Source organism: Mesoplodon bidens (assembly GCF_964165515.1).
Source record: "Mesoplodon bidens genome assembly, chromosome: 10".
NCBI lineage: Eukaryota > Metazoa > Chordata > Mammalia > Artiodactyla > Ziphiidae > Mesoplodon > Mesoplodon bidens.
In genome coordinates, this window is record NC_138172.1 from 78,113,544 (window position 1) to 78,139,156 (window position 25,613).

General features: G+C 36.6%; 1 protein-coding gene across 2 annotated transcripts in view; it reads left to right on the forward strand.

Moving 5' to 3' along the window:
• CD2AP (CD2 associated protein) overlaps window positions 1-25,613 on the forward strand; it is a 112,499-nt gene that overhangs the window by 21,126 nt on the left and 65,760 nt on the right. Inside the window, exons 2-4 of one of the 2 annotated variants that reach the window (XM_081247625.1) lie at window positions 10,499-10,561; window positions 14,992-15,152; window positions 23,437-23,590. In XM_081247625.1, the coding sequence (XP_081103751.1) occupies window positions 10,499-10,561; window positions 14,992-15,152; window positions 23,437-23,590 (378 nt within the window). The remainder of the gene's footprint in view (window positions 1-10,498; window positions 10,562-14,991; window positions 15,153-23,436; window positions 23,591-25,613) is intronic. The other variant, XM_081247624.1, reaches the window with a different exon arrangement.

A 25,613-nucleotide genomic window follows, 5' to 3' on the forward strand; every position in this document is an offset into this window, starting at 1 on the left:
GCAGTTGAGAACAGAGCCGCTGTAAACATTTGTGCATAGGTTTTTATGTCAGCATAAGTTTTACTTCTCCAGAGTATGTGTAGCTAGGAGTCATAGTGTATGTTTAACTTTATGTGAAACTGCCAAACTCTTTTCCTGAGTGTCTATTATACCTTTTTTTTTTTTTGTCACTAGCAATATATTAGAGTGTCAGTTGCTTCACATCTTCGTGGTATTTTAGTCATTCTAATAGGTGTATAGTAGTATCTCACCGTGTAGAATTGGCAGATTTCTTCTTTAAATGTTTGGTAGAATTTGCCAGGGAAAACATCTGGGCCTTGGGATTTCTTTTTTTGGAAGGTTTTTAAGCTACAAACTCAATTTAAAAAATAGTTATTCAGATTATATCAAACTACCAAACTACCAAAACTTTGAGGTTTTCTTCATGTGTATCTTTTTTTTTTAATATTTATTTATTTGGTTGCACCAGGTCTTAGTTGCGGCACGTGGGCTCCTTAGTTGTGGCATGTGAACTCTTAGTCGCATCATGCATATGGGATCTAGTTCCCTGACCAGGGATCAAACCCAGGCCCCCTGCATTGGGAGGGTGGAGTCTCATCCACTGCGCCACCAGGGAAGTCCCCTTCATGTGTATCTTGTTTATAGTTTTCCCTTATTATTTTTAAAATTAATGTGAAGTCTCTGGTGATATTCCCTTTTTTTGTTCTTCATATTGGTAATCTGGGTCTTTTTTTTTTTTTCCTTCTTGATCAGTCTTCCTAGAGATTTATAAATTTTATTGATCTTTTCAAATAACCAATTTTGATTTCATTGTTTTTTCCCTATTTTTCTGTTTTCTCTGGTTTCAGTTGAACATTTTATATGATTCCATTTTATGTCCTCTCTTTTTATACTTAAAAGTTTTTTTAGTAGTTGCCCTAGAGTTTGCTATATACATTTATTACTAATCTAAGTTCACCTTTAAATAACACTGTCCCACTTCATGTGTAAGGCAGGTACCATAGAGTATTCCCAACTCCCCCTTTGTCCTTTATGATATTGCTGTCATTCATTCACTTATCTATATGCTAAAAATCACCCAATACATTGTTACTATTATTATTTTAAACAGTGATCTTTTCGATCAATTAGGAATAAGAAAAGTGAAAGATTTTGTTCTATCTTCATTTATTCCTTTGCCTTCACTCTTTATATAGGGTTGAGTTTTTGACCTGTATAGTTTTCCTTCTATTTGAAGAACTTCTGTTATCATTTCTTTCATGGCAGGTCCATTGGCAATGAATTTTTGTTTTTTGTTTGTGCGAGAAAGTCTTTATCCTTTACTTTTGAAGGATAATTTCACTGAATATAGAACTTTAAGTTGGTAGTTTTTTTCTTTCAATACTTTAAGTAGTTTACTCTATTTCCTTCTTGCTCGATTGTTTCTGAAGAGAAGCCTGCTGTAATGCTTATCCCTGTTCCTCTGTTGGTAAGGTGTTTTTTTCTTATGGCTTCTTTCAAGATTTTTCTCTGTCTTTGGTTTGAATATGGTATGCATAGGTGTAGACTTTCCCGCATTCTTTGTGTTTGAGCTTCCTGAATGTGTGGTTTGGTATATGTTACTAATTTTGGAAAATTCTCCACCAATATTCATTTATTTCTTCTGTCTTGTCTCTTCCTTCTTCCTTATCTGATATTTCAATTATGCATATGTTATATCTTTTTAAAAAATATCTATTTATCTGGTTGCACTGGGTCTTAGTTGTGGCTCGCTGGCTCCTTAGTTGCAGCATGTGGGCTCCTTAGTTGCAGCAGGCGGGCTCCTTAGTTGCGACTTGCGGGATCCTTAGTTGTGGCTTGCCAGCTCCTTAGTTGTGGCACACAGTCTCCTTAGTTGTGGCATGTGAACTCCTGGTTGTGGCATGAATGTGGGATCTAGTTCCCTGACCAGGGATTGAACCCAGGCCCCCTGCATTGAGAGCGCAAAGTTTTATCCACTGCACCACCAGTGGAGTCCCTATATCTTCTGAAATGGTTCGACAGTTCTTGGATGTTCTGTTTTGTTTTTTCAAAAATTATTATTTTTGTATTTTAGTTCGAGAAGTTTCTGTTGACCTATCTTCAAGCTTCTTGAATCTGTCCTTTGTGGTGTCTAGTTGGTAGATGAGCCCACCAATGGCATCCTTTATTTCTGTTACAGTGTTTTTTGATTTCTAGCATTTCCTCTTGATTGTTTATCTTAGAGTCTCTATCTGCTTACCTTATACATCTGTTCTTGCATGTTATCTGTTTTTTTCCATTATCACCTATAACATATATTATAGTTATTTACAATTCCCTGTTTGATTTCAAAATGCATGTATACTTCAGTCTGGCTCTGTGTTTTTCTTGCCTTCTAAAAGCGTGACATGTAATTTTTTGTTGAAAATTGGACATGATGTATTAGGTAAAAGGAGCTGAGATCAATAGGTCTTTAGTGTGAGGGCTTTTTTTAAATTTTTTTATTTGGCTGCATTGGGTCTTAGTTGCAGCATGCAGGATCTCTGTGTGGCATGCGGGCTTCTCTCTAGTTGTGACATGCGGGCTCAGTAGTTGCGGCGCATAGGCCCTCTAGTTGTGGCACACGGGCTCTAGAGCCTGCGGGCTTTGTTGCCCTGCAGCATGTGAGGTTTTAGTTCCCTGACCAGGGATAGAACCTGCGTCCCCTGCATTGGAAGGCAGATTCTTAACCACTGGACCACCAGGGAAGTCCCTAGTATAAGGTTTTATATTAATCTGGCTAGGAGTGTACTGTTTTTAAAATTTGTTCTAGCTGTAGGTGCCAGAGGCATCAAATTCCTTTAGTGTCCTTGTTTTTGTCTCCCCTGCTGTCTTTGGGTTTACCTAAGAACTCCTTCTCAGATAGAATCTGCATCATGTAACTCTTTCAGTGGTAGTTAACTTATTATAATGGAGCCCCATGGGTATGGTTGTAAGGTGCTGGGAAGAGGAAGCATCCTATAATCTTACAATTAAATCTCAAACTACTGGTGGGTCTGTGTCCTGGGACTGTGATGTCTTTCTTATTTCCCCACCCCACACCTCTCCATGTGAGACAGAAAGGTAAGAGGGGACTGGAATCAGAGAAATGCCCTTATACCCTTTCCACAGGTGGGATCAGGACCTGGTGGAGTCTTTTTCCTGGAGAGTAGGTCTGTGTTTTGGGTACTGGTTATTTCACAATGAATTACTTTCCCTTACCTCTCTGCCAGAACCACAAGGAGATCTTTATAGGCTCTTCATTGTGAGAACCTGGTGGGGTTCCTGGAAGTAAAACCCACAAAAGGGTGGAGGCTCCCCTGAGACTGTGGTCCCCAGAATTTTTCTACTCTCATGCTAGTCCATATTTAGCCTCCAGCAATTCATCAAAGGTTTTGTTTTCAGTTTTTGTAGTAGATTGACTTTTTGCCCCCAAAATGTTATGTCTAAGTTCTAAGTCCTGGTATGTATGAATGTGACGTTATTTGGAAATAGAGTCTTTGCAGATGTAGCTAAGGATCTTAAGATGATATCCTAGATTTAGGATTGGCCATAAATCCAGTGACTGGTGTACTTATGAAGAGTAAGGAGAAGGAGGTTTGAGACAGACACAGAAGGGGAGGGCCATGGAGGCAGAGGTTGGAATTATGCAAGCCAAGGAATGCCAGAGGTTGCTGGCAGCCCCTAGAAGCCAAGATAGAGGTGTGGAGCAATTCTATATCCGTCTTTAGAAAGATCCAACCCTGATGATACCTTGATTTTGTACTCTGGTCGCCAAAGCTATAACTATGAGAGAACAAAATAGTTTTATTGTTTTAAGTCACCTAGTTTGTGATAGTTTGTTATGACAGCCCTGGGAAGCTAGTACAGTGTTCTTACCAGTTTATGACTCCAGTGGTTTCTACTTGAGATGATCTAGTAGATCTTAGCTGTGACTCTCTGGATATCCCTGTCTCTCCGTATCTTGAGGTGGTGGTTTGCCCTGTGTCCTCAATTCTCTGATGCGTCCAAGGAAAGTCACTGATTTTCCATTTGTTTAACTTTCTTCTTGTAAGGGTGGGAGTGACAGTTTCCAAGCTTCTTCCATGTTGGAGCTGAAACTGCAAGTCAGGTTTGTTTGTTTGTTTGTTTGTGTCTAGCATTTTTATACTGTATTATTTTAGTGATTACCACATGCCTTTTTCACTTTTAAAAATCTAATATTAATTGCTACCTTTACTCTCCTTCAGTACCATGCAGGGATCTTAGAATACTTTAACTCCTGATTTATATAGCTGTTGTTATTTTAATCTTCCTAATATTTAAAATTTCCACATCCTCCCCCTCCCTCTTCCTCCTCCTCCTTTTTCATCTTATTTATGTTTTTGTTGTTGTTGTTGGGGTGTAACTGTCATATAACAGTATATTAGTTTCAGGTGTACAACATAATGATTTGAAATTTATATGTTTTGAGAAATGATCACCACAGTAAGTCTAGTTAGCATCCGTCACCATACATAGTTACAAATGTTTTTTTCTTTTGATGAGAACTTTTAAAAGATTTACTCTCTTAGCAACTTTGCAGTATGCAATATAGTTTTATTAACTATAGTCGCCATGCTGTACATTACATCCCCAGGACTTATTTATTTTATAGCTGGAAGTTTTGATTTTCATTTCCCTGGTGATTAGTGATGTTAAGTATCTTTTCATGTACCAGTTGACTATCCATATGGATCCTCTGGAAAAATGTTTATTCTGATTCTCTATTTTTAAATCAGACTGGTTTTTTTCTTTTTTTTCTTTTGCTATTAAGTTGTATGAGTTCTTACGAACCCCTTATAAGATATATGATTTGCAAATATATTCTCCCATTCTGTAGGTCGTCTTTTCATTTTGTTGATGGGTTGCGCAGAAGTTTTTAGTTTGATGTAGTTCCACTTGTTTATTTTTCCTTTTGATGTCAAATCCAAAAAATCATCCCCAGGACCAATGACAAGGAGCTTACTGCCTATGTTTTCTTCTAGGAGTTTTGTGGTTTCAAGTTTTAAGTTTAAGTCTTTAATCCATTTTGAGTTAATTTTTTCTTATTTTACTCAGTGTTTATATACCTATATATTTACCACTCTTTTGCTTTTCTTTCCTTTGTGCATCTCTTTCTGGATATTGGATGTGTTCCCCTTTTCCTGCTGTGCTCAGAAAACACCTTCAGAGTTTCTTTCAGTGTGGCAAACTCTGCTTTTTGCTTGTCTTTTTTTTTTTTTTAATACAGCAGGTTCTTATTAGTTGTCTATTTTATACATGTTAGTGTATACATGTCAGTCCCAATCGCTCAGTTCATCTCACCACCACCCCCCGCCGCCGTCACTTTCCCCACTTGGTGCCCATATGTTTGTTCTACATCTGTGTCTCTATTTCTGCCTTACAAACTGGTTCATCTGTACCATTTTTCTAGATTGCACATATATACATTAATGTACTATATTTGTTTTTCTCTTTCTGACTTACTTCACTCTGTATGACAGTCTCTAGATCCATCCACGTCTCTACAAATGAACCAATTTCGTTCTTTCTTACGGCTGAGTAATATTCCATTGTATATATGTACCACATCTTCTTTATCCATTTGTCTGTCAATGGGCATTTAGTTTGCTTCCATGACCTGGCTATTGTAAATAGTGCTGCAATGAACATTGTGGTGCATGTGTCTTTTTGAATTATGGTTTTCTCTGGGTATATGCCCAGTATTGGGATATCTGGGTCATATGGTAATTCCATTTTTAGTTTTTTAAGGAACTTCCATACTGTTCTCCATAATGGCTGTATCCATTTACATTCCCATCAACAGTGCAAGAGGGTTCCCTTTTCTCCACACCCTCTCCAGCATTTGTTGTTTGTAGATTTTCTGATGATGCCCATGCTTATCTTTTTGCTTTTGTTTTGAAGAATATTTTCTCTGGCACAGACTTTACGATTTGCAGTTATTTTCTTTCTGCATTTTGAAAATACAAAACTGCTGCTTTCTGGCTCCTGCTGTTGCTGCTGAGAAGCCCATTTAAGTGTTGCTTCTTTGGTAACCTTTTAAAAATGTGTCTCTTCTAAGATATTTTTTTTTCCCTCTTTGATATTTTGTGATTTTACTATGTTGAGTGGCAGATTTCTTTTTATTTATTCCGTTTGGAATTGCTTAGATTTCTTGACTTCATGGATTGATGTCTTTTATCAGTTTGGTGAGTTCGTAGCTATTAACTTTTCAGATAGTTTTTATTTTCTCCTTCTGGGACTCCAATTAAACATGGTAGACTGTTTTAGTATATCTTCTATGTCTGTTACATTCTCATCTATATTTTCTATATTTTTGTCCCTCTTGACTGCATTTTGGTTAGTTTTTGTTGATATTTACCTGTCTGCCCTTTAGCTAGTTTTCTGAAGCTGTATGTAATATACTTTTAAACTCATCCACTGAGTTTCTTTTTTTGGTTATTGTCTTTCTCAGTTCTAGAATACCTATGTGGTTCAAGTTTGTTTTCTCACTATCTGCAGTACTGAGCTTTGTGTCAGTTTTTCAATCTGTAATTTATATCTTTGAACATGGTAAATGTTATTGTTTTAAAGTCTGATAAGTTCAGTATATGGAGTTCATTGAAATGTTTCTGTTGTTTCTTGTTTCTCTAGGTACTTATTTATGATGTTTTTGCATTTTACATGCCTGGTTATGTTTCCTTGTCTCTGGATGTTGTAGACTAAAAATATATCTTGACATAATTTTATGTCTAGGTTATCTTCTCCCAGAGAGGATTCTGGTTACTTCTCTTTTGTCTTGAACCACTTGAATGGTATGAGGTTTCCTGAGTCATCCACATAACGTTAAACTGGGCTGCGGTGCTTGGGTGCAGTTATTTAGGGTCCTTTCCCAAAGTGTTCATGTAGATTCTCAGAGTTACCACCCTCGATAGTTCCTGAACTCCACTCTCAAATCCTAGAACGGCAAAGCTGCTGAAAGTGCCGCTTAGCCTCTGTCATGTCTTTAGAATTGGCAAATACTTTCCAGAGTGAAAGTAGCCCCAGTATCGTAGTTACTTCTCTGGGTTCCAGTTCTCACTTCAGTTTCACCTGATAACATGTATTTTTAGTAATTTAGTCTGTCTAAGAAGGTGATTTTTATATTTTGTCCTGCTTTTTTAGTTGTCTTCCTGTGAGGGTTGGTCCAAATTATCTAGTGTTCTTTTATTTTGAGTCTTTTTTGATGCCATATTTTAAAATCTTTATTACCCTGCAGATCACATAAATCCTAAAATGTGATATGTGATTAATTTGGGTTGCTTTCTTCACACTATAAAAATAAACTGTGAAGTAGCTAAAGTAATTTAAATTTTACTTTCTCTTTCATTGGTAGTCACATTTGAAATGAAAGATGAATAATCCACAAACAAAATGTGTAATCTTAAATGATCGGTTTCATAGAGAGTAGGTCAGGTAGAAAGAGCCATTAGTGATAGACAAGGGTCTGTATACCTTATACATCCTAGAGTGTTTTTCAGGATGTACACATTATCTTCTTTTTTTCTTTTTTCCTCCCAAATGTTTTTCGTCAACATTTATTTCTTCACTTTAAGCAAGCACTTAAAATGAAGAGAATTAGTCAGTCAAACACAATTGTTTTAAATAGTGGAAGAGTTTTGTCTAGTTTGAAATATAAACGTTTAATTTGCTTTGCAGTGTACCAGTTTTCAATGAAAGAATGAGTTTTTGGAGTTTGCACAATATGGAGGGTGATGATTCTTGGAATGATGGCCTGCATGCTAGTTTGTATAGCAAACTCATGAATTAAATGAGTTTTTATTTAAACAGTTTTAACTTTTCTGTAAATACAATTGTTACATACTGTCTAGTGAGCATCAGTGTTTTTGGTAACTTATTTTTACCCAATTATTATATGTTTATTGTAGAAAAATGCCAAGGTGTGGGTTATTGTTTATAAGAATGCCCTCACTTCTGACAACTGCAGATTTGGGGGGTTCCCACGACTGCCCTCATGTTTGACAATTTGCTGGAAGGGCTTGCAGAACTCATTGAAAACTGTTATACTCTTGGGTATGGTTTATTATAGTAAAAGGATACAGATTAAAATTGGCCAAGGTGGGCTTCCCTGGTGGCGCAGTGGTTGAGGGTCCGCCTGCCGATGCAGGGGACATGGGTTCGTGCCCCGGTCCGGGAGGATCCCACATACCGCAGAGTGGCTGGGCCCGTGAGCCATGGCCGCTGAGCCTGCGCGTCCGGAGCCTGTGCTCCGCAACGGGAGAGGCCACAACAGTGAGAGGCCCGCGTACCGCAAGAAATTGGCCAAGGGGAGAGAAGCATGAGACAGAGTCCAGGAAGGTTCCAGGTGTGATGTCATTCTCTCTCTCTGAAGTCTTGAACAGCATTAACTCCTGGTGATGATGTGTGACAACATGCAGAGTATTGCCAACCAGAGAAGCTCACTTGAGTCTTGGTGTCCAGAGTTTTATAGAGAAGATGTAGTTGACTGCCCATGTGACTGACCTTTAGTGTCTAGCCCTTCCAGAGGTAGAACAGATGCTGCATGGTGTAAGCCCCCAAGATAATGACCTTGTTTGGTAAAGTCCTCAGGTAAACAGAGGTGCCTAAGGAACTCCAGAGTCCTTAAATAAACAAAAACACTCTTCCTAGAGATCAGGATGAGGCCAATTCCTACCCTCTCTTTTGGCTGAGATTAATTCTTTTTTGTTTTAAATATTGGAGTATAGTTGATTAACAGTGTTGTGTTAGTTTCAGGTATACTGCAAAGTGATTCAGTATCTGTTCTTTTTCAGATACTTATCTCATTTAGGTTATTACAGAATACCCAGCAGAGTTTCCTGCCTCTGTGCAGTAGGTCCTTGTTGGTTATCTATTTTAAATATAGCAGTGTATACATGTCAATCCCAAACTCCCAACCTACCCACCCCTTTTAATTCTTTGCTAAAGATGAAAGAAAAGGAGATAACAAACAGCATCTTAGATCCCTTCAGGCATCCATTAACATTTTGGAATGTAACTCTTTATATTTTTCTATGCATATTTTTGTTTCTTCCTTTTTTTACAAAAATACGTTGTTACTATACCTATGTTTTATAACCTTTCTTATTTAACATTGTATTGCAAGCCTAATTATGAATGTTTAAAAGGGCAAGAATTTAATAACCTTATTTACCATATGGTGTTTTCTTTAGGAGAAATAAATTATCTTTGACTCAGTAAACTTTTTAATCATAACACATAGAATCATGAGTTACAAACATATTTGCAATAATATTGGACAAGCCACTTTAATACTTAGTGCTTTTTTTAAAAAAATAAAATCTTATCCAAATAATATCTGCATATGCTATAAAAATTTAAAAGTATTAAAAGACTTAAAATGAAAAAACAGCATTTCCTTGCCTCATGTTCTCTACTTCTATTCCCATTCTTTAGAGGGAAACAACTTTGAACTATCTTATCTTTCAGTTTTAATTTTTTTGGCTTTTGTATTTCTAAATAACAAGTTTCCCAAGTTTCTATAGCTGTTTTTTGATTTGATACTTTCATTTTTTAACCTTCTGATATGATAGGTAACGATTTAGCTTATTGTAATCTCATATCTGTTTTCCATTTATCTCAATATGGTTTTATTTCTCTCTTGGTTACCTTTCTAAATTCTGAGTATATAGTTATACTCTTATTTTTCTTTTCAGCAAGTAAGATAAGTATTTCTGGACTTAGCACTTTGTATGGTGAAGATATTAGTACCTCTATCCTTCTCTTTATCAACCTCCCTAATCTTTACTTTATACTATAATGTGAAGGCTTGTTAACATTTATATTTTCTTCTGTAACCATAGTTTAGTCTTTTTGTTTTGTTAGAGATTGATTTTCAATGTTAACTCAGAAACTAGTTATTATTTTTATTATGACCGTGGAAATATTTTTCACTGTGCAGCCAAGTAGTATATATGATGATTATATTTTCAACATTGTATAGCTCTTTGCCTTTACAGGAGTTAGTAATCATCTTTAGTTTTTCCTCTCCTTATCTAGCTGTATTGTCTCTTTGAGTTCTAGATTCTTCAGGATAGTATATAATTTCACAGTCTGTCTCTCATTTCTTTTTGCCACCAAATACCTCCTAGAACTTTCTGTCTCCTGCTTAATCTAGACTGTTTGTTCCTTAGATTTGTTGCACAATTGCTGTCTTAGAACTTTTCTCACTCTAAGCCTGGCTCCACTATTTCTTGAATTTTGTATCCTCCTCTGTTTTGGTTCTTACTAGATAACATCATGTAATTGCATATGTAGGAGTTAACTTTCTTTGTCCTTGTCTGTGTGAAAATGTTATAACCTATACTTGTCTGTTGATTTGACTGAGTATGGAATTCATTTTCCTTCAGTACTTAAGTGGCTTTGCCTTTTTATTTTTCTTCTTCTAGAATCTGGTATTGCCAATGAGAAGTCTCCTAATATGATTCTCATTCTTTTGTAGATGGAACTCTCTCAGAGAGCTTTCTAGGATATGTTTATCTTTGTTGTGAAATTTCACCTAGATGTGAGTACTTACTTTTTTACTTGTTCATTGTACTGGACTCTCACAGACCTCTTTCTATTTGAAGTTATGTTTCATATAGCTTTGGAATATTTTCTTATATTATTTCATTGTCTATTCTCTATTTTTCTCTTTTTTTCCCCCCTAGAACTGTTAATTGGATGTTGGATTGTCTGGATTGATCATCTGTGTCATATTTGCTTTCATATTTTCTTTATGTCTCTTTCCTTTACCTTTTTTTGTAAAGGTTTTTGGGTTTGTCTCCACCTCTGCAAAAAAAAAAAAAAAAAAGACATTTTGGAAGATGCATTTCCAAATGCTTTTTATTTTCTCATTTCTTTTTTCATAGCATTCTGTTCTGATTTTACGAACTTTATTACAGCTCTTGAAGATAAAAATTTGTACGTGTTTAAATCCTTTTTAATTTTTAAACATTAAGGTGTAGAAATGTTTAAAGTACAGTACAAAGAATTTTTTCCTGACTTATGCCTTTCTCCTGAATATTTTAGTATTTTCTACAAATCAGGATCTTCTCCTACTTAATCACAATTCAGTTATAAAATTCAAGAAGTTAACATTTATTTTTGGTTTCTTACTTTATTCAGTGGGGTATATTCTATTACAGTCATTATTTACTTTGATGCTCAGATTGTCCTGATTTGGTGAGTAGGAGCCGTTCTGATATCACTTCTCTGTGTCCTTTGGCATCACCTTATCTTTTTTGAGAACTTGTTTGCTTTCTGCCACAACACCATGTTTCAGGCTTATTTTGTACTTTTCCTGCCTTAGCCCTGGAATTGCCTATCTTCCCAAGGATTCCTGGTTCCTTTCAGTAGAAAATGGTTTTTAGAAGATCTCGGCATTAGGTTTGCTCATTGCCATTGGAATGTTGTGGTTTCAGGCCCTTTCAGTGGACAGAGCTTGTGTGTGTGTGGTGTGTGTGTGTGTGTTTTATATATATGTGAATGTCTACGTATTGAAAACCATGAGTGCATGATGATACTTCTCATTCCCGTTTAATATCACAGGATCAAATGAAGCCTTTTCCCTTTATATTTGTAACTCCCTTTCATAGAGAAACTTGGCTTCCATTATCCTTAATATATTTACTTATTTGATTAATTCCCCTGGATGTAATCAGTCTTCCATCTCTGCTGTCACCCCACCCTTATATGGACACTCTTTTCTTCTGTGTGGGCTGTTAGTCCCCACTCTAGGTTGCCTCCACCCTCCCACATCTCTGCATGGAAATCTGGCCCTACCCCCAACACCATTTGGCCTCTGATATTTCTCATTAAGCTGCCATCAGCTTGGATGCCCTCACCACTGTGATTGGGTGCTGGCACACCATATCATGTTGCCTCTGCATGAATGCCTTCCTCACCCTACCTTAGAGTTCTGATAGGCTGCACTAGGGGAGGCTCCATAGATGGACACCCTTCTCGCCCTACTTTGTCTCTGATAGCATCACTACGACCCCTCCCCCAGCTTTGGATACCTTCTTTGCTCTTTTTGGCCCCGTCTTCTCACACCTTCTCAGACTCCTTCCCAACCTTGGCCTCCTCTCCCCGCACTATGCTTTTCTACACCTAATAACTTTAAGACTGAATAATTCTGGAAGGGGAGAGGTGGGTGTATATTTCATCCAGGAGTAATTTTTCAATTTATCATGGTCTTTCATGATTAACTATTGTGTACTATTCATATTTATGAATAAACAAATAAAAAGCCAATTGGGAACTCTGTTTATGTAGGTAGGACTGAAGTTTTATTTCAGAATTAGTAGGTTGGGAGCTGCCCATTGCTCTGGAGACCTCTAAATTCTGGAAATCAGTAGTCATTTTTCTAAGAAACCATCACATTTTCTAAGAAACCATACTAGTTTCCCCAAACTATTTTGTGTGTGTGTGTGTGTGTGTGTGTGTGTGTTTGTCTGAGATGAACCCTTTAGTTTTTTACCTTTGAAAAAAATACCTGCCTGTATAGCATTATTGTCTCAGAGTTATTGTGATTGATAATGAGTGTCAGTTCTTCCATACAGGTATTAATTTCCCTGTTTTCAGTTCTGCATTTCCTGTGAGCACTCCTTTTCTGTATTTCTAGCCTTTCTGGGGTTCTGGAGAGCAGTTTGATGTCTCAATTATAGTTTCCTTAAGTTCTCTGGGCTTCTGGCTTTATCAGTTATGGATCCATTTTCACAAATTTAAAAAATTTCTCACTAGTTCCCTTCTCAGGTTGGGATGTTTTCAGCTGCAAATACAATCCCATCTAGAATTTATTTAAAAGTTAAGAAAAAGCTACTTCTATAACAAGAAATCTAAAGGTATTGGAGATATAGGGTTGATTAACTTAGCAGTTTAATGAATCTAGCAAAGATTCAGGCCATTTTCATCTTTCTTCTCTTCTAATCAGATCTGCTGTTTTTCTTGTCTCAACTAGCTGTAGCAGTTTTGTCCATTACATTCTCACTGAAGAACATCCAGAGTCTGCAGGAGTACATTCCTTCCTTGTGTTTTGTTCATAAGGTCAAATGAAACCTTCCCAGAACCCCTGGTTACATTGTATTGGTCAGTCGATCCATCACATGTGTATTTGAAAACCAGTCTGTGTGTGTGTGTGTGTGTGTGTGTGTGTGTGTGTGTGTGTGTGAGAGAGAGAGAGAGAGAGAGAGAGAGAGAGAGAGAGAGAGAATATGAATGGAATTAACTGTCTATTAACTAACTATTTCAACTATCTTTAGACCTTTGCCTCTTTGACCTGCAGCGTTAGGTATCCTGGGACCTACTCAGTCAGTCTGCATTTAAGCAAGATTCCCAAGTCAGCAGGATGACTTGATTGTACATTAGTATTTGAGAAGTGCTGGTCTAGAATAGTTAAGATTTAACCCCCTAGGACTGAGAGAGAAGCCTCATTTGTAAAAGTACAGGGTCTCCATATACCTGAACAAAATCAAGGTTCAGTGATAAAGGAAGAAGGGAGAGGAGTCAGTGTGGGAATGGCTGTTGGTTTGGCAGCCAGCAGTGTCTGCCCATACTCCCTTTCCTTTTTTTTGGTTGTTGTGTAGGACTGAGAGAGAAGCCTCATTTGTAAAAGTACAGGGTCTCCATATACCTGAACAAAATCAAGGTTCAGTGATAAAGGAAGAAGGGAGAGGAGTCAGTGTGGGAATGGCTGTTGGTTTGGCAGCCAGCAGTGTCTGCCCCTACTCCCTTTCCTTTTTTTTGGTTGTTGTGTGTGTGTGTGTGTGTGTGTGAGAGAGAGAGAGAGAGTGTTCTTTTTTCTTATCATTTTTATAGGAGGAAGAAAAGATGAATGGAGGTATGGCTAGTGAAAATGTTAATGCTATGTGTATATGATGTCCTGTAACCTAAAATCTTATACTTAAAAGAGGTGAAATGGATCCTTAAGAGTCTTCATTTCAGGGCGTATTCATTTTCTACTGTTCTGTGAAAAATATTGCCACAGACTTAGTAACTTAAAACAATATACATTTATTATCTCACAGTTTTTGTGATTCACCAGTCTGGGCATGGCTGAGTCCTTCACAAGGCTGCAGTCAGTGTATTGATCAGGGCTGGGTTCTCAACTGGGGAAGGATCTGCTTCCAAGCTTACATGGTTGTTGGCATCATTCAGTTCCCTGTGGGCTGTTGGACTGAGGGCCTCAGTTTTTTGCTGGCTGTCAGGCAGAGACCTCCTCAGTTGCTTGCATGCGGCCCTCTCCGTAGGCCAGCTCAATAAAGCATCTTGCATCTTCAGAGCCAGCAAGTGACAGAGTTTCCTAGCAAGGTGGATGTTACAATCTTATGTAATCACATACAGATCCATCCTCTTTGTCATATTCTGTTGGTTAGAAGTCAGTCATAGGTCATATCCACACTTGAGAAGAGAGAATTACATAAGGACGTGAATATCAAGAGATTGGGGGCTTCCCTGGTGGCGCAGTGGTTGAGAGTCCGCCTGCCGATGCAGGGGACACAGGTTTGTGCCCCGGTCCGGGAAGATCCCACATGCCGCGGAGCGGCTAGGCCCGTGAGCCATGGCCGCTGGGCATGTGCGTCCGGAGCCTGTGCTCCGCAACGGGAGAGGCCACAGCAGTGAGAGGCCCGCGTAATGCAAAAAAAAAAAAAGAGATGGGGATCGTGGGAACCACCTTAGAGTTTGTCACAAAGGATCTCTAGCTGACTGGAAAAGTAAGTGATGATGTAAATTGCACGTTGTGTTGAGGTTCCTGCTTAAAACTGGTACTGTGCATTAGACTCAGGCAATCAAGAAATCTGCTGATGTAGCCAAATATTTAAAACTGAGGTAAGCTTTGATGGTACCTTTGTAATATTATCATTGCTAAACAGTTTCCTTAGTTTTAAGTTTCTTAACATGGTTAATAGTATTTCATGAATTAAGCTTTAGATGTTTATTTCTTTTTTTTTTTAGTTGACTATATTGTGGAGTATGACTATGATGCTATACATGATGATGAGTTAACTATTCGAGTTGGGGAAATCATCAGGAATGTGAGAAAACTACAGGAGGAAGGATGGCTAGAAGGAGAACTAAATGGGAGAAGAGGAATGTTTCCTGATAATTTTGTTAAGGTAAGCATTCTCAGTTAAATTCCTAGCTGTTGCTTCACAGGATTCATTCATTCATTCATTCATTCATTTATCTATCTATCTATCTATTTATTTATTTATGCCTGTGTTGGGTCGTTGGGTCTTCGTTGCTGTGCACGGGCTTTCTCTAGTTGCGGCGAGCGGGGGCTACTCTTCATTGCGGTGTGCGGGCTTCTCATTGTGGTGGCCTCTCTTGTTGCAGAGCACGGGCTCTAGGCGCAGGGGCTTCAGTAGTTGCAGCATGCGAGCTCAGTAGTTGTGGCTTGCAGGCTGTAGAGCACAGGCTCAGTAGTTGTGGTGCACGGGCTTAGTTATTCCACGGCATGTGGAATCTTCCTGGACCAGGGCTTGAACCTGTGTCCCCCCGCATTGGCAGGCAGATTCTTAACCACTGTGCCACCAGGGAAGCCCAATGTTTGAGCTTTGAAGCAGCTTTTTTATGAGCTTTATACTGATTCTGGAGGTGCTACAGGTTATTATATGATCTGTTATTGTTACAGTGTTTTTACTTTAGTACTTTAAAAAATAAGTGAGTATGTTTACAGAAGATGTCTCAGGTGCTGGTAAGTGAATTGCTGTTCCTTATATTTTTAAATTTAAAGTGGAATTTTGGTCCCTTTTGAAGAGTTCTCGGAGCTTGATAATGTGTTTTAGGCTTTTTGATATAATAAGGAACAAGGAAACAAAAGTTATTCACACTTAATCTGATAAGTGAATAAAAATCATTTGGTTGTTTTTTCTTTGTTTTGACTTAAATTTCTAGCAGTTTTTTTACTCGTTTAGAAAAAAATTTAAATCATTGCACCTCTTTTTTCTTAAATATTACGCAGTTTGACAACTTATCTTGCATTCAAAATGTTTTCATTTTATTTCTAGATTTCATAGGTTAAATGGTTAAGTAGACATTAAATCTTTAAACTTATTTAACATCTTTTAAAAGGTACTTTTAAAGAAAACTTAAGTAGTAATATGGGGAATAAGATGATGATGAGATGGCTACCTTGGAATGGTCTCAGTGATTCTTTTTTGTTTGTTTTTTAAATATCACATTCTGATTAGTTTTAAAATCTTATTCCACTATCTCCGTATAAAGGATATTATTTGAATGAAGGAAATGACAATTTGGTTTTATGTAAATTCCTTACTTTATGAAAACTGTTAGTTTGCTTAGATAAACCTCAGTGATGTTTTCAAGTATTAGGAGATGTATTGGTGACTCTAGTAGAACAGTTCAGGAAGCTAGCTTTATATCAGAAGAACGTTTGGTGCTTGATTTACTTTCATTAATTGGAAACACGTTAGAGGAGAAACAACTCTTGCTGATATCAGAATACTAAATGGAAGATAACTTATTGGGAATTACAACAAAAACAATATATGAAACATCGAAGTTGTCTCTAGTTATTTGTGATACATCTTAGTACCTTTTTTATTACATACTGTCAGACATTAACTGTACGCACTGATTAACAGCAATTTGTTCTGAGGTTTGGGTTATTTTTGATAATATTTTGAATCCCATGTAGACTATATTGATTGAGTTAGAGAAATAGTTCAATACAGGTAATGCTAGAAAAGACATGTAAGGATTTAGATTTAGTGTGTACTCACACAACTAACACCTTTCTCTAAATGCCCTAGGACAATTTGTGGGCGCATCAAATTCTTTATTAAAAAAAAAAAATCAGGGCCTCCCTGGTGGCGCAGTGGTTGAGAGTCCGCCTGCCGATGCAGGGGATACGGGTTCGTGCCCCGGTCTGGGAGGATCCCATATGCCGCGGAGCGGCTGGGCCCGTGAGCCATGGCCTCTGGGCCTGCGCGTCCGGAGCCTGTGCTCCGCAGCGGGAGAGGCCACAACAGTGAGAGGCCCGCATACCGCAAAAAAAAGAAAAAAAAAAAAATCAGTGAAGTAATACAGGTTGAAACAAAATTCAAACAGTATAGAAAGTATCTACTTTCTTTCCTATAACTCTTTCCTAACTGCCTTCCACTTTTAGGGATTTGGTAGATATTTTAAAGACTGTTTTCTATAGAAAATGATTTAAACTGAATTATTTGTACCCCCTCTTCCCTTTACATCCTGTTTTTCATACCACAAATTTAAATTCGAGGCATTATTATATACATCATGTTAATGTTTACCTTGGACTTAACCTGGAAAGTTAAATTTTAATTTTTGCCCTTAAAGAGTTAATAAATTTCTTTCTGCTAAGATATTTTAAGTTGTAGAAATAATTTAAGCCAGGAAACCTTGAGTGTCAGAAGTTAGACTTCTGGGATATCTCCTGGTTTTGCTTTGTGGATCAGTACTCATTACCTGCTTGTCAGTGTCAGCTGTGACCTCAAGGAGTCTAGCAGCTTTGAGAGAAGGGTCTCCATGTAGGCCTGATGTCTTTTGAGTCATAGATACTCTAGCCCTCATTCCCTGCAGTTCTTATCCTAAAACTCTTTCATCCTAGGGCTGAAAGCTCAAATAACATTCTTGAATTACCAAAACTACTATGAAAAGTATGACCATCATAAACTTTGGGGGCATTTTCAGTCCACTTCAGTAAGTGTTGTGTGTCTGAAAGAATATGGTTAAGAGAAGGGTTCTTTATTTAGTGTTTTTCCCACTCTACTTCACTTGGCTCTCATTAACATTCTTGTGACAGAAAAAGGAAAGGAGTAGGATGCCATTGACAATGAATGTGCATAACTTCCCCCTCCTTTCCTATTTTTGCCTTTTCCAAATTGGGGAGGGGCTGCTGAAATAGGGAGGCCCTTTGTTAAAATTAGAGAGACAGCAATTATGTGGAGAATAGCATATTTGAGGGAGAGAATAAGTTGAGAAACTTGCAAAATAGCCCTGGTATATTGTATCTGTCATTGTTTTCCTTGCAAATTTTGATATGTTGGCACTCAGAAGGTACATATTGATTTCATATTATGGAGATTTTCTCCTGTTGGTCATTTCTCTTTAGACTTAAGGGTTTTTTGTGGATATCTATTTAATTTAATTGTAATAAAAATGAAAATCTAATGACTCAAGGTAGTTCCTCTGGATCATACCTTATATACTATCACTTATATTCTGAAAAACAAAATGAAAATTTTAAGAATGAGGTAAACCACTTTGTTATGTTGGAAACCTAATTTTTCAATTGTGCGTCTAATATTGACTCAGTCAAAGCTAAAACAGTGGGCATGTATCAAATAAATATTTAATCCTGCTTATTTTTCTTTTCTTTAGTAATATCACTCTTCCATATCTTCTGATTTATGCTTCTGTAAAGTGGAAGCACTAGTTTTATATAACACTTCTAGAAATCCTGAATGTTAAATTAAAAATAAGTGTAGTCCCCCTCACCCATCCATGGTTTTGCTTTCCGAAGCCTTACCCACAGTCAACTGTGGCCCGAAAATATTAAAACAGAATTCCAGAAATAATTCATAAGTTTTAAATCGCGTGCCCTTCTGCCTAGGATGTGAATCATCCCTTTGTCCAGCATATCCTACCCATCACTTAGTAGTAGCCCTCTTGATTATCAGATCACCTGTCACAGTATTGCAGTGCTTACATTCAGGTAACCCTTATTTTACTTAATAATGGCCCCAAAGCTTAAGAGTAGTGATGCTGACCTTTCAGATATGTGAACGGAAGCCGTAAAGTGCTTCCTTTAAGTGAAAAGATGAAAGCTTAATAAGGAAAGAAAAAAAATATCATGTGCTGAGGTTGCTACAATCTATGGTAAGAGTGAATCTTCTGTCTGTGAAAATGTGAAGAAGAAAAAAGGAATTCATACTAGTTTTGCTGTCTCACCTCAAACTGGAAAAGTTATGGTCACGGTGTGTGATAGATGCTTAGTTAAGATGGAAAAGGCATTATATTTGTAAGATTTTTCGAAAGAGAGACAGAAATGACATTCACATAACTTTTATTAGAGTATATTGTTATAATTGTTCTATTTTATTATCAGTTGTTAATCTCTTACTGTGTCTAATTTATAAATTAAACTTTATCTTAGGTATGTATATACAGGGAAAACCATAGTATATGTAAGACTTAGTACTGTCTGCATTTCCAGGCATCCACTGGGGGTCTTGGGACTCTGTGGATAAGGAGGGACTACTGTGTTCCTCAGATTTTAATTAGCATAAGCAGGACTGTAACTCTGTTTAGGGATTTGGTGATTAAGATATCTGTCTATTCCATTTGAGAAGTAAAAGGAAGCTTTTGCCATCTAATCTGGTTTTTATTATTCTTTGTGACCTTTGCTTCTATGTTGTAGAGGGTAACTGCTTTCTATTTTCTGATCATGGTCATGTACTGGCCATGATCAGATAACCAAATTGTAAAATAGATATATTTCAACATGAAGGAGTGGTTTGTGAATCTTGTTGATTGTTTTTTTTTTATCTGTTTTTGGTTAGTGTAATCAGAATTATGTATATTTGATTACCTTAGTGGATGGAGAGTAACTATATCTTCTCCAACCTTTTTAAAGCTACCCCCCATTTGCTTATATTTCTCGTCTTTTCCTTTAATTTGCTACTTCATACTCCTTATCCGACTTTCTTATCCTTATGAAACCAAGCAAATCAATATAGTACATTCTTATCTATATGGAGATTATCCACATTGTATTTTTTTCTTTGCCAATTTTGTATTGACATTACCTGTTGCGTAGGAGGCTTCCCTCATTTGTAGAATGAGATTTAGTTTTTTTGAGTTTGCTTTCTCAATACATGATACTTTCTCAAGTGAAGACACCTCTTTTACTGCATCTCCTGAAGTCATTTTCAAAGTCAGTAAAGGAAGCAAAGTTTATAGGAAAGAGATGCTATAATGTTAATATGTATTTTATTTACTGGCTGATTAGGTAAAAGGAAACAAAGGGCAGAAGAAGGAAGAAACACTGGAAGCCTTAGTAACACCTCATAGATACTCAATATAATTGCTATTTAAGGTGATAGCCAAAGAGTAATTTAGAGGTAATATGTGTCCAGGAACGAGGGAAGAGAATAGGTTGATGAGACAGAGAGAGAGAGAGAGACAGAGAGAGAGTTCGTGTGTGTCTGTGTGTGTCTGTGTGTGTGTGTGTGTGTGTGTGTGTGTATCTGGTGGTAGTAGATTGTAGCAGGGAGAGTTTCCAGAGGCGGAGGGGGTGGAGCCTAAAGCAGACTTTACCTTATTTGTAATTTTGCTTAGAGCTGAAAGTCGCTTGATACTTTTGATAACATCTTAGTTGGCACTATGTATTTGGAAGGCTGTAAACCTGAGTTTTCCCTATTCAGTGTAGACTGTATATATTTTAATTTTGTTTTCCTTCCCCTTTTGTGTTTTTTGTCCCCAGAAGATTTATTATACCTAATATTCATGGATTTGGTTATGTCTCAGTGAATATTGAAGGTCCTCAAAATGTTTCTAGATCTTGAGCAATATGTTGTATATTAATATTTTTAGAAGCGGGAGACATTGTCATTGTCTTAGTATATCATACTTGTTTCTGTGGTTAATTTTTATTAAAAGATAACAAATACCTAGTTATTTAGCTAGCACACAGGATAGAACCAAGACTTATACCCAGGTTGTCTTGTCTCTTGAACCTGTCTGCTGTCTCACATTTGGTCAGATTGGAATTCTTTTCCTGGAGGAATAAGATTTGAATATCAAGCCAAGTTCTTGGTCTCCTGTACCAACAATAGCTTTCAGCTTTTTTAGTTTTTATTTAGTCTTTTTAAAATGTAGGTAGCCCAGTAGTGGGATTGCTGGGCCATATGGTAGTTCTATTTTTAGTTTTTTAAGGAACCTCCATACTGTTCTCCATGGTGGCTGTATCACTTTACATTCCCACCAACAGTGCAAGAGGGCATATACCCTGAGAAAACCATAATTCAAAAAGAGTCAAGTATCACAGTGTTCATTGCAGCTCTATTTACAATAGCCAGGACATGGAAGCAACCTAAGTGTCCATCGACAGATGAATGGATAAAGAAGATGTGGCACATATATACAATGGAATATTACTCAGCCATAAAAAGAAATGGAATTGAGTCATTTGTAGTGAGGTGGATGGACCTAGAGTCTGTCATCAGAGTGAAGTAAGTCAGAAAGAGGAAAACAAATACTGTATACTAACACATATATATGGAATCTAAAAAAAAAAAGTTTCTGAAGAACCTAGGGGCAGGACAGGAATAAAGATGCAGACATAGAGAATGGACTTGAGGACAAGGGGAGGGGGAAGGGTAAGCTGGGACGAAGTGAGAGAGTGGCATGGACATATATACACTACCAAATATAGAACAGATAGCTAGTGGAAAGCAGCCACATAGCACAGGGAGATCAGCTCCGTGCTTTGTGACCACCTAGAGGGGTGGGATAGGGAGGGTGGGAGACACAAGAGGGAAGGGATTTGGGGATATATATGTACATATAGCTGATTCACTTTGCTGTACGGCAGAAACTAACACAACATTGTAAAGCAATTATACTCCAATAAAGATGTTATAAATAAATAAATAAATAAAATGTAGGTGGTTCATGAGATGTTCAGGAGAATCCAAAATGAATACTCCTTGGCATGTTGAGGTTGTAAGTACCAGTTTTTACATAGATTTCATATTTTCATTAGATTGAAAAATATTTAGTGCAGTCTGAAAACCGTGAGGTTTTCATATGGTGTGTCATGTATTAATAGCAAATTGAAGTGTTTTTCCTTAAGTACATTACCAATAAAAATGAAGCAGTCACTATAGTGTGAAATGTTTTGTGTGTCTTCTATGATTTGTACTTTAATAATTCTCAGAATTTTTTACCAACTTAACAGTTTTCCCAAAATGGAGAACTTTTTTTCTGTTTGCAAAATGACATGCCTTGTTAAAAAACACAAACAAAGCAAGCATCAAACACTTCTGAACAGTATAAAGAAGTCAAAGTAATCTGAAATCCTACCAGCTAGAGAGTAACAACTAGTTAACATTGCAGTAGACATAATCACCTGGAGATACAGATTCTTTGTTAACTTTATATGTGAAAAATACCTCCTGGTTAGTGATTTGCTTTATTTTCAATGGTTACTTTTAATGAACAGAAACTTAATTTTAATATCAAATGTGTGAAGTAAGAATCCAGTTTCATTCCCTACTCCCTAAATGTGGAGCATTATAAGCACCATGTATTTTAAGATTCAGTTTTTTCCCCCTCACTTTTTGCCTGTTGTAAATCAAGTTTGTCTGTTTATGGACTCTTTATTTTGTTTCATTATCAGTATGTCTGTTTTTATGCCAGTATACACTAATTTATAGTATCATACAGGTTTTCTTTATATCTTGGTTAAAAAAAAAAGTCCCCTCACTTGCTTTTCACTGAAGTATTTTGGCTGTTCTTGGTCTTTTGTTCTCTACAAATTTAGAACCAGTTTATTTAATTGCTCTCCCAAACCTGTGATATATTTATTCAGTTGCATTGCATCATTGCATCAGTTTTAGGGGAAAATGCTATCTTTATGATAATGAGTTTTCAATCACTGAACATGGCATGACTTCTCTTTCATATGTCTTCTTTTATGTCTTCCAATAGAACTTCATACTTCTTTTCGTGAAGATTCACCTATCTTCTGTTAGACCTATGACTTAGGGTTTATCAAACTATAGCCCATGGGCCAAATCTAAACACCACCTGTTTTTATAGTGTCCATGAGCTGAGAATGCTAGCTAAGAATTATACAAATAGTTGGAAAAATTCGAATGAAGAACAGTATTTAATGACATGTGAAAAATTATTTGAAATTGAAATTTTAGTGTTCATAAATAAAATTTTGTTGGAGCATAGCTCTGTTCATTCATTTAAGCATATGACTGCTTTTGCACTACAAATGGCAGAGTTCATTGTTGCAACAGAGATTGTATGGCTTGCAAATTCTAAAATATTTTACTATCTAGCCCATTATAGAAAAAGTTTGCCCACCCTGACTTAGAATTACTGTTTGTCTTATTGTTTGTTTATGATTGCAGGGTTTCTTTGTGTGTTGGGATAGAGATGGTGTTTCAGCCTCACTTTGTTTACCTCTATTTCTAGTTCTGATAAGACTTAAACTCCTAATAAGTCATTGTTACCAAAGTGTGTTATATTCTTTAGATATGTATGGGCAGAGAAAAACGTTGAAAACTGTTGATACTTTGTTTTATATAATAATCACTGTACCTGGTTTTGGTATTTTACATTTGAGAATTTAATAAAATACAACTTTATTTGCCTATTTGCTGATTTCCCCTTTTGTAGGAAATTAAGAGAGAGACAGAATCCAAGGATGACAATTTGCCCGTCAAACGGGAAAGGCAAGGGAATGTAGCAAGTCTTGTACAACGAATAAGCACCTATGGACTTCCAGCCGGAGGAATTCAACCACATCCACAAACCAAAAACATTAAGAAGAGTATGTAAATAATTTTTTTCCTGTTTATTTCAATCAAAATAGAATGTTGTTTTATAACAGTCCATGAGTTATAGTAAGAAAAATTAGCTCAACCTTTTGTAGCAGATTACAAAAACTTCCTGCTTATTCTCATGTTACTACTTATTGGCCCATGTATTCAGTCTTCATCTGGTAATCCAGCATGAGCTGCTGACAACCGTCTGTAGGGATTGTAAATTCAGATATAAGGCATTGTTTTCTTATTAGTCTTACACACTCTATTAAATAGTTAACACTTTGCCTTAAATTTACTTTAATATCATTTATTTAATGGGATGCTAAAATGTCTGCTCATCCTTAAGCAGTATAGATGTAAGCATTTGATAAAACGTTTTCTTTAGTGGCTAGCCATCTGAACATGTACATTCAGTTTTCCAAGGTAGGTTGGCCCAGCAGAGTGCTTTTTAAGTATTCAGTGTAAATATGTTAAGAGAACAGTTTAGCATAGAGAGAGAGCACCATGTTTAAAATCAGGCATGAGCTTGAGTCTGTCTTACAACCTTAGATCACGTAAACTCTTGAGTTTTATTTTACTGCTGGTGAGAAAGTTGTAAGAAAAAAAGACTGGTAGTATGGCTGTTCTCAAAAACTTAGTCTTGGAAAGACTTACTCAAAAAAGCATTAAATATATACAAAGAAGTACTACATTTATGGGAGCGGATAGTAACATAGTAAACCTGAAGCCCCTTGAGAGACTGAATACTGACTACTATGTTCAGTTTGATTTAATAAGTTATAAATGAGTATTTAACCACATTTATCTTCGATCAGTGTCTTTGATGTTGTGGTCCCTTGTGCTTGACACTGGTACTAAAATGCCTTATGTACCAAGTAGTCTATAATATAAAGAAATTTTGTTTACATACATTTCACAAATGTAAGACTATTTATGATTTTTATAGTCTCCTCATATCTCAACCTGTTACTTTCTATGCTACTGTCTATGAATTTGGGGAAACGTCCACTTTCTGGGTTATATCACCCTTTGATTATTTTCATAAAATGGAAACAGATTTTCATAAAAAACAGGTTTCATGACACTGAGACAGACCAATAAAGGGTTATACATGTTCTTTGTTTCCCAGTAAATGCATTGTACAAACAATATTTAGATATTACCCATACTGCTTTCACCCTACTGCCTGAGGGTGGACAGTTTACTAGTTCTAGTTGTCCTCGACTCTTTAACTCTGTTTGGGGATTGAGGGATAGATAACAGAGTATTTCCACATCCTACAGGTCAATCTCTATATAGAATTTCTATGCACAAGGAGAATTTTAGACCCACAAAAGGGTTATTTGTGACCTCTGTTGTAAAACTTATTTACTACTTTCTTTAGCTTTACTGAGCTATAAAGGGACAAATTTCATCTAAAGTAGAGGCTGGACAAACGACATCAAGGTTATTTTGTCTCCTAATGGGAAAGGACTCTAAATTTTACCTTCCTTGAGAACCCTGGTCATAATTCATTTTCCTGTAAGAAGGAGAAACCATTATATAGTTGGTGCCAGGAGGCTTAGGCTTTTTCCTAAGGATCCTCCATAATTTGTTTTTAAGTACATGTGCTGCAAAGACTAAATTGGTCATTTGGTGCTAGCTAGCATTTAAAACAGGATGCAGGTTGTTTTTGCTTTCAGATTACTTTTCCAGGAAGAGCAGCTCATGTTTTGTTTTTTTTTTCTTTATCAGATTTTTTTTTTGTTACTGTTAGTTTGAATCATATCCTTAATTTATGGAATAGATCAGTTATTCAAAAGCCATTCATTGTAATGTTAAATAGTAGTATATACCCTTTTAATTAATACCATTAATATTAAAAAAAAACATTTTAAAGGTTGGTAATGATAAAGCCTGCATTGTGAAGGTTCACTTCAAATCTTTGTGTGCCAAGGCAGGTGAATCTGCATGTGTGTTGAATTTTGTCTAAGCAACTAAAAGGAGAAGTTCAAATAGATAGTATGATATATGGAGACTGGAATTGTT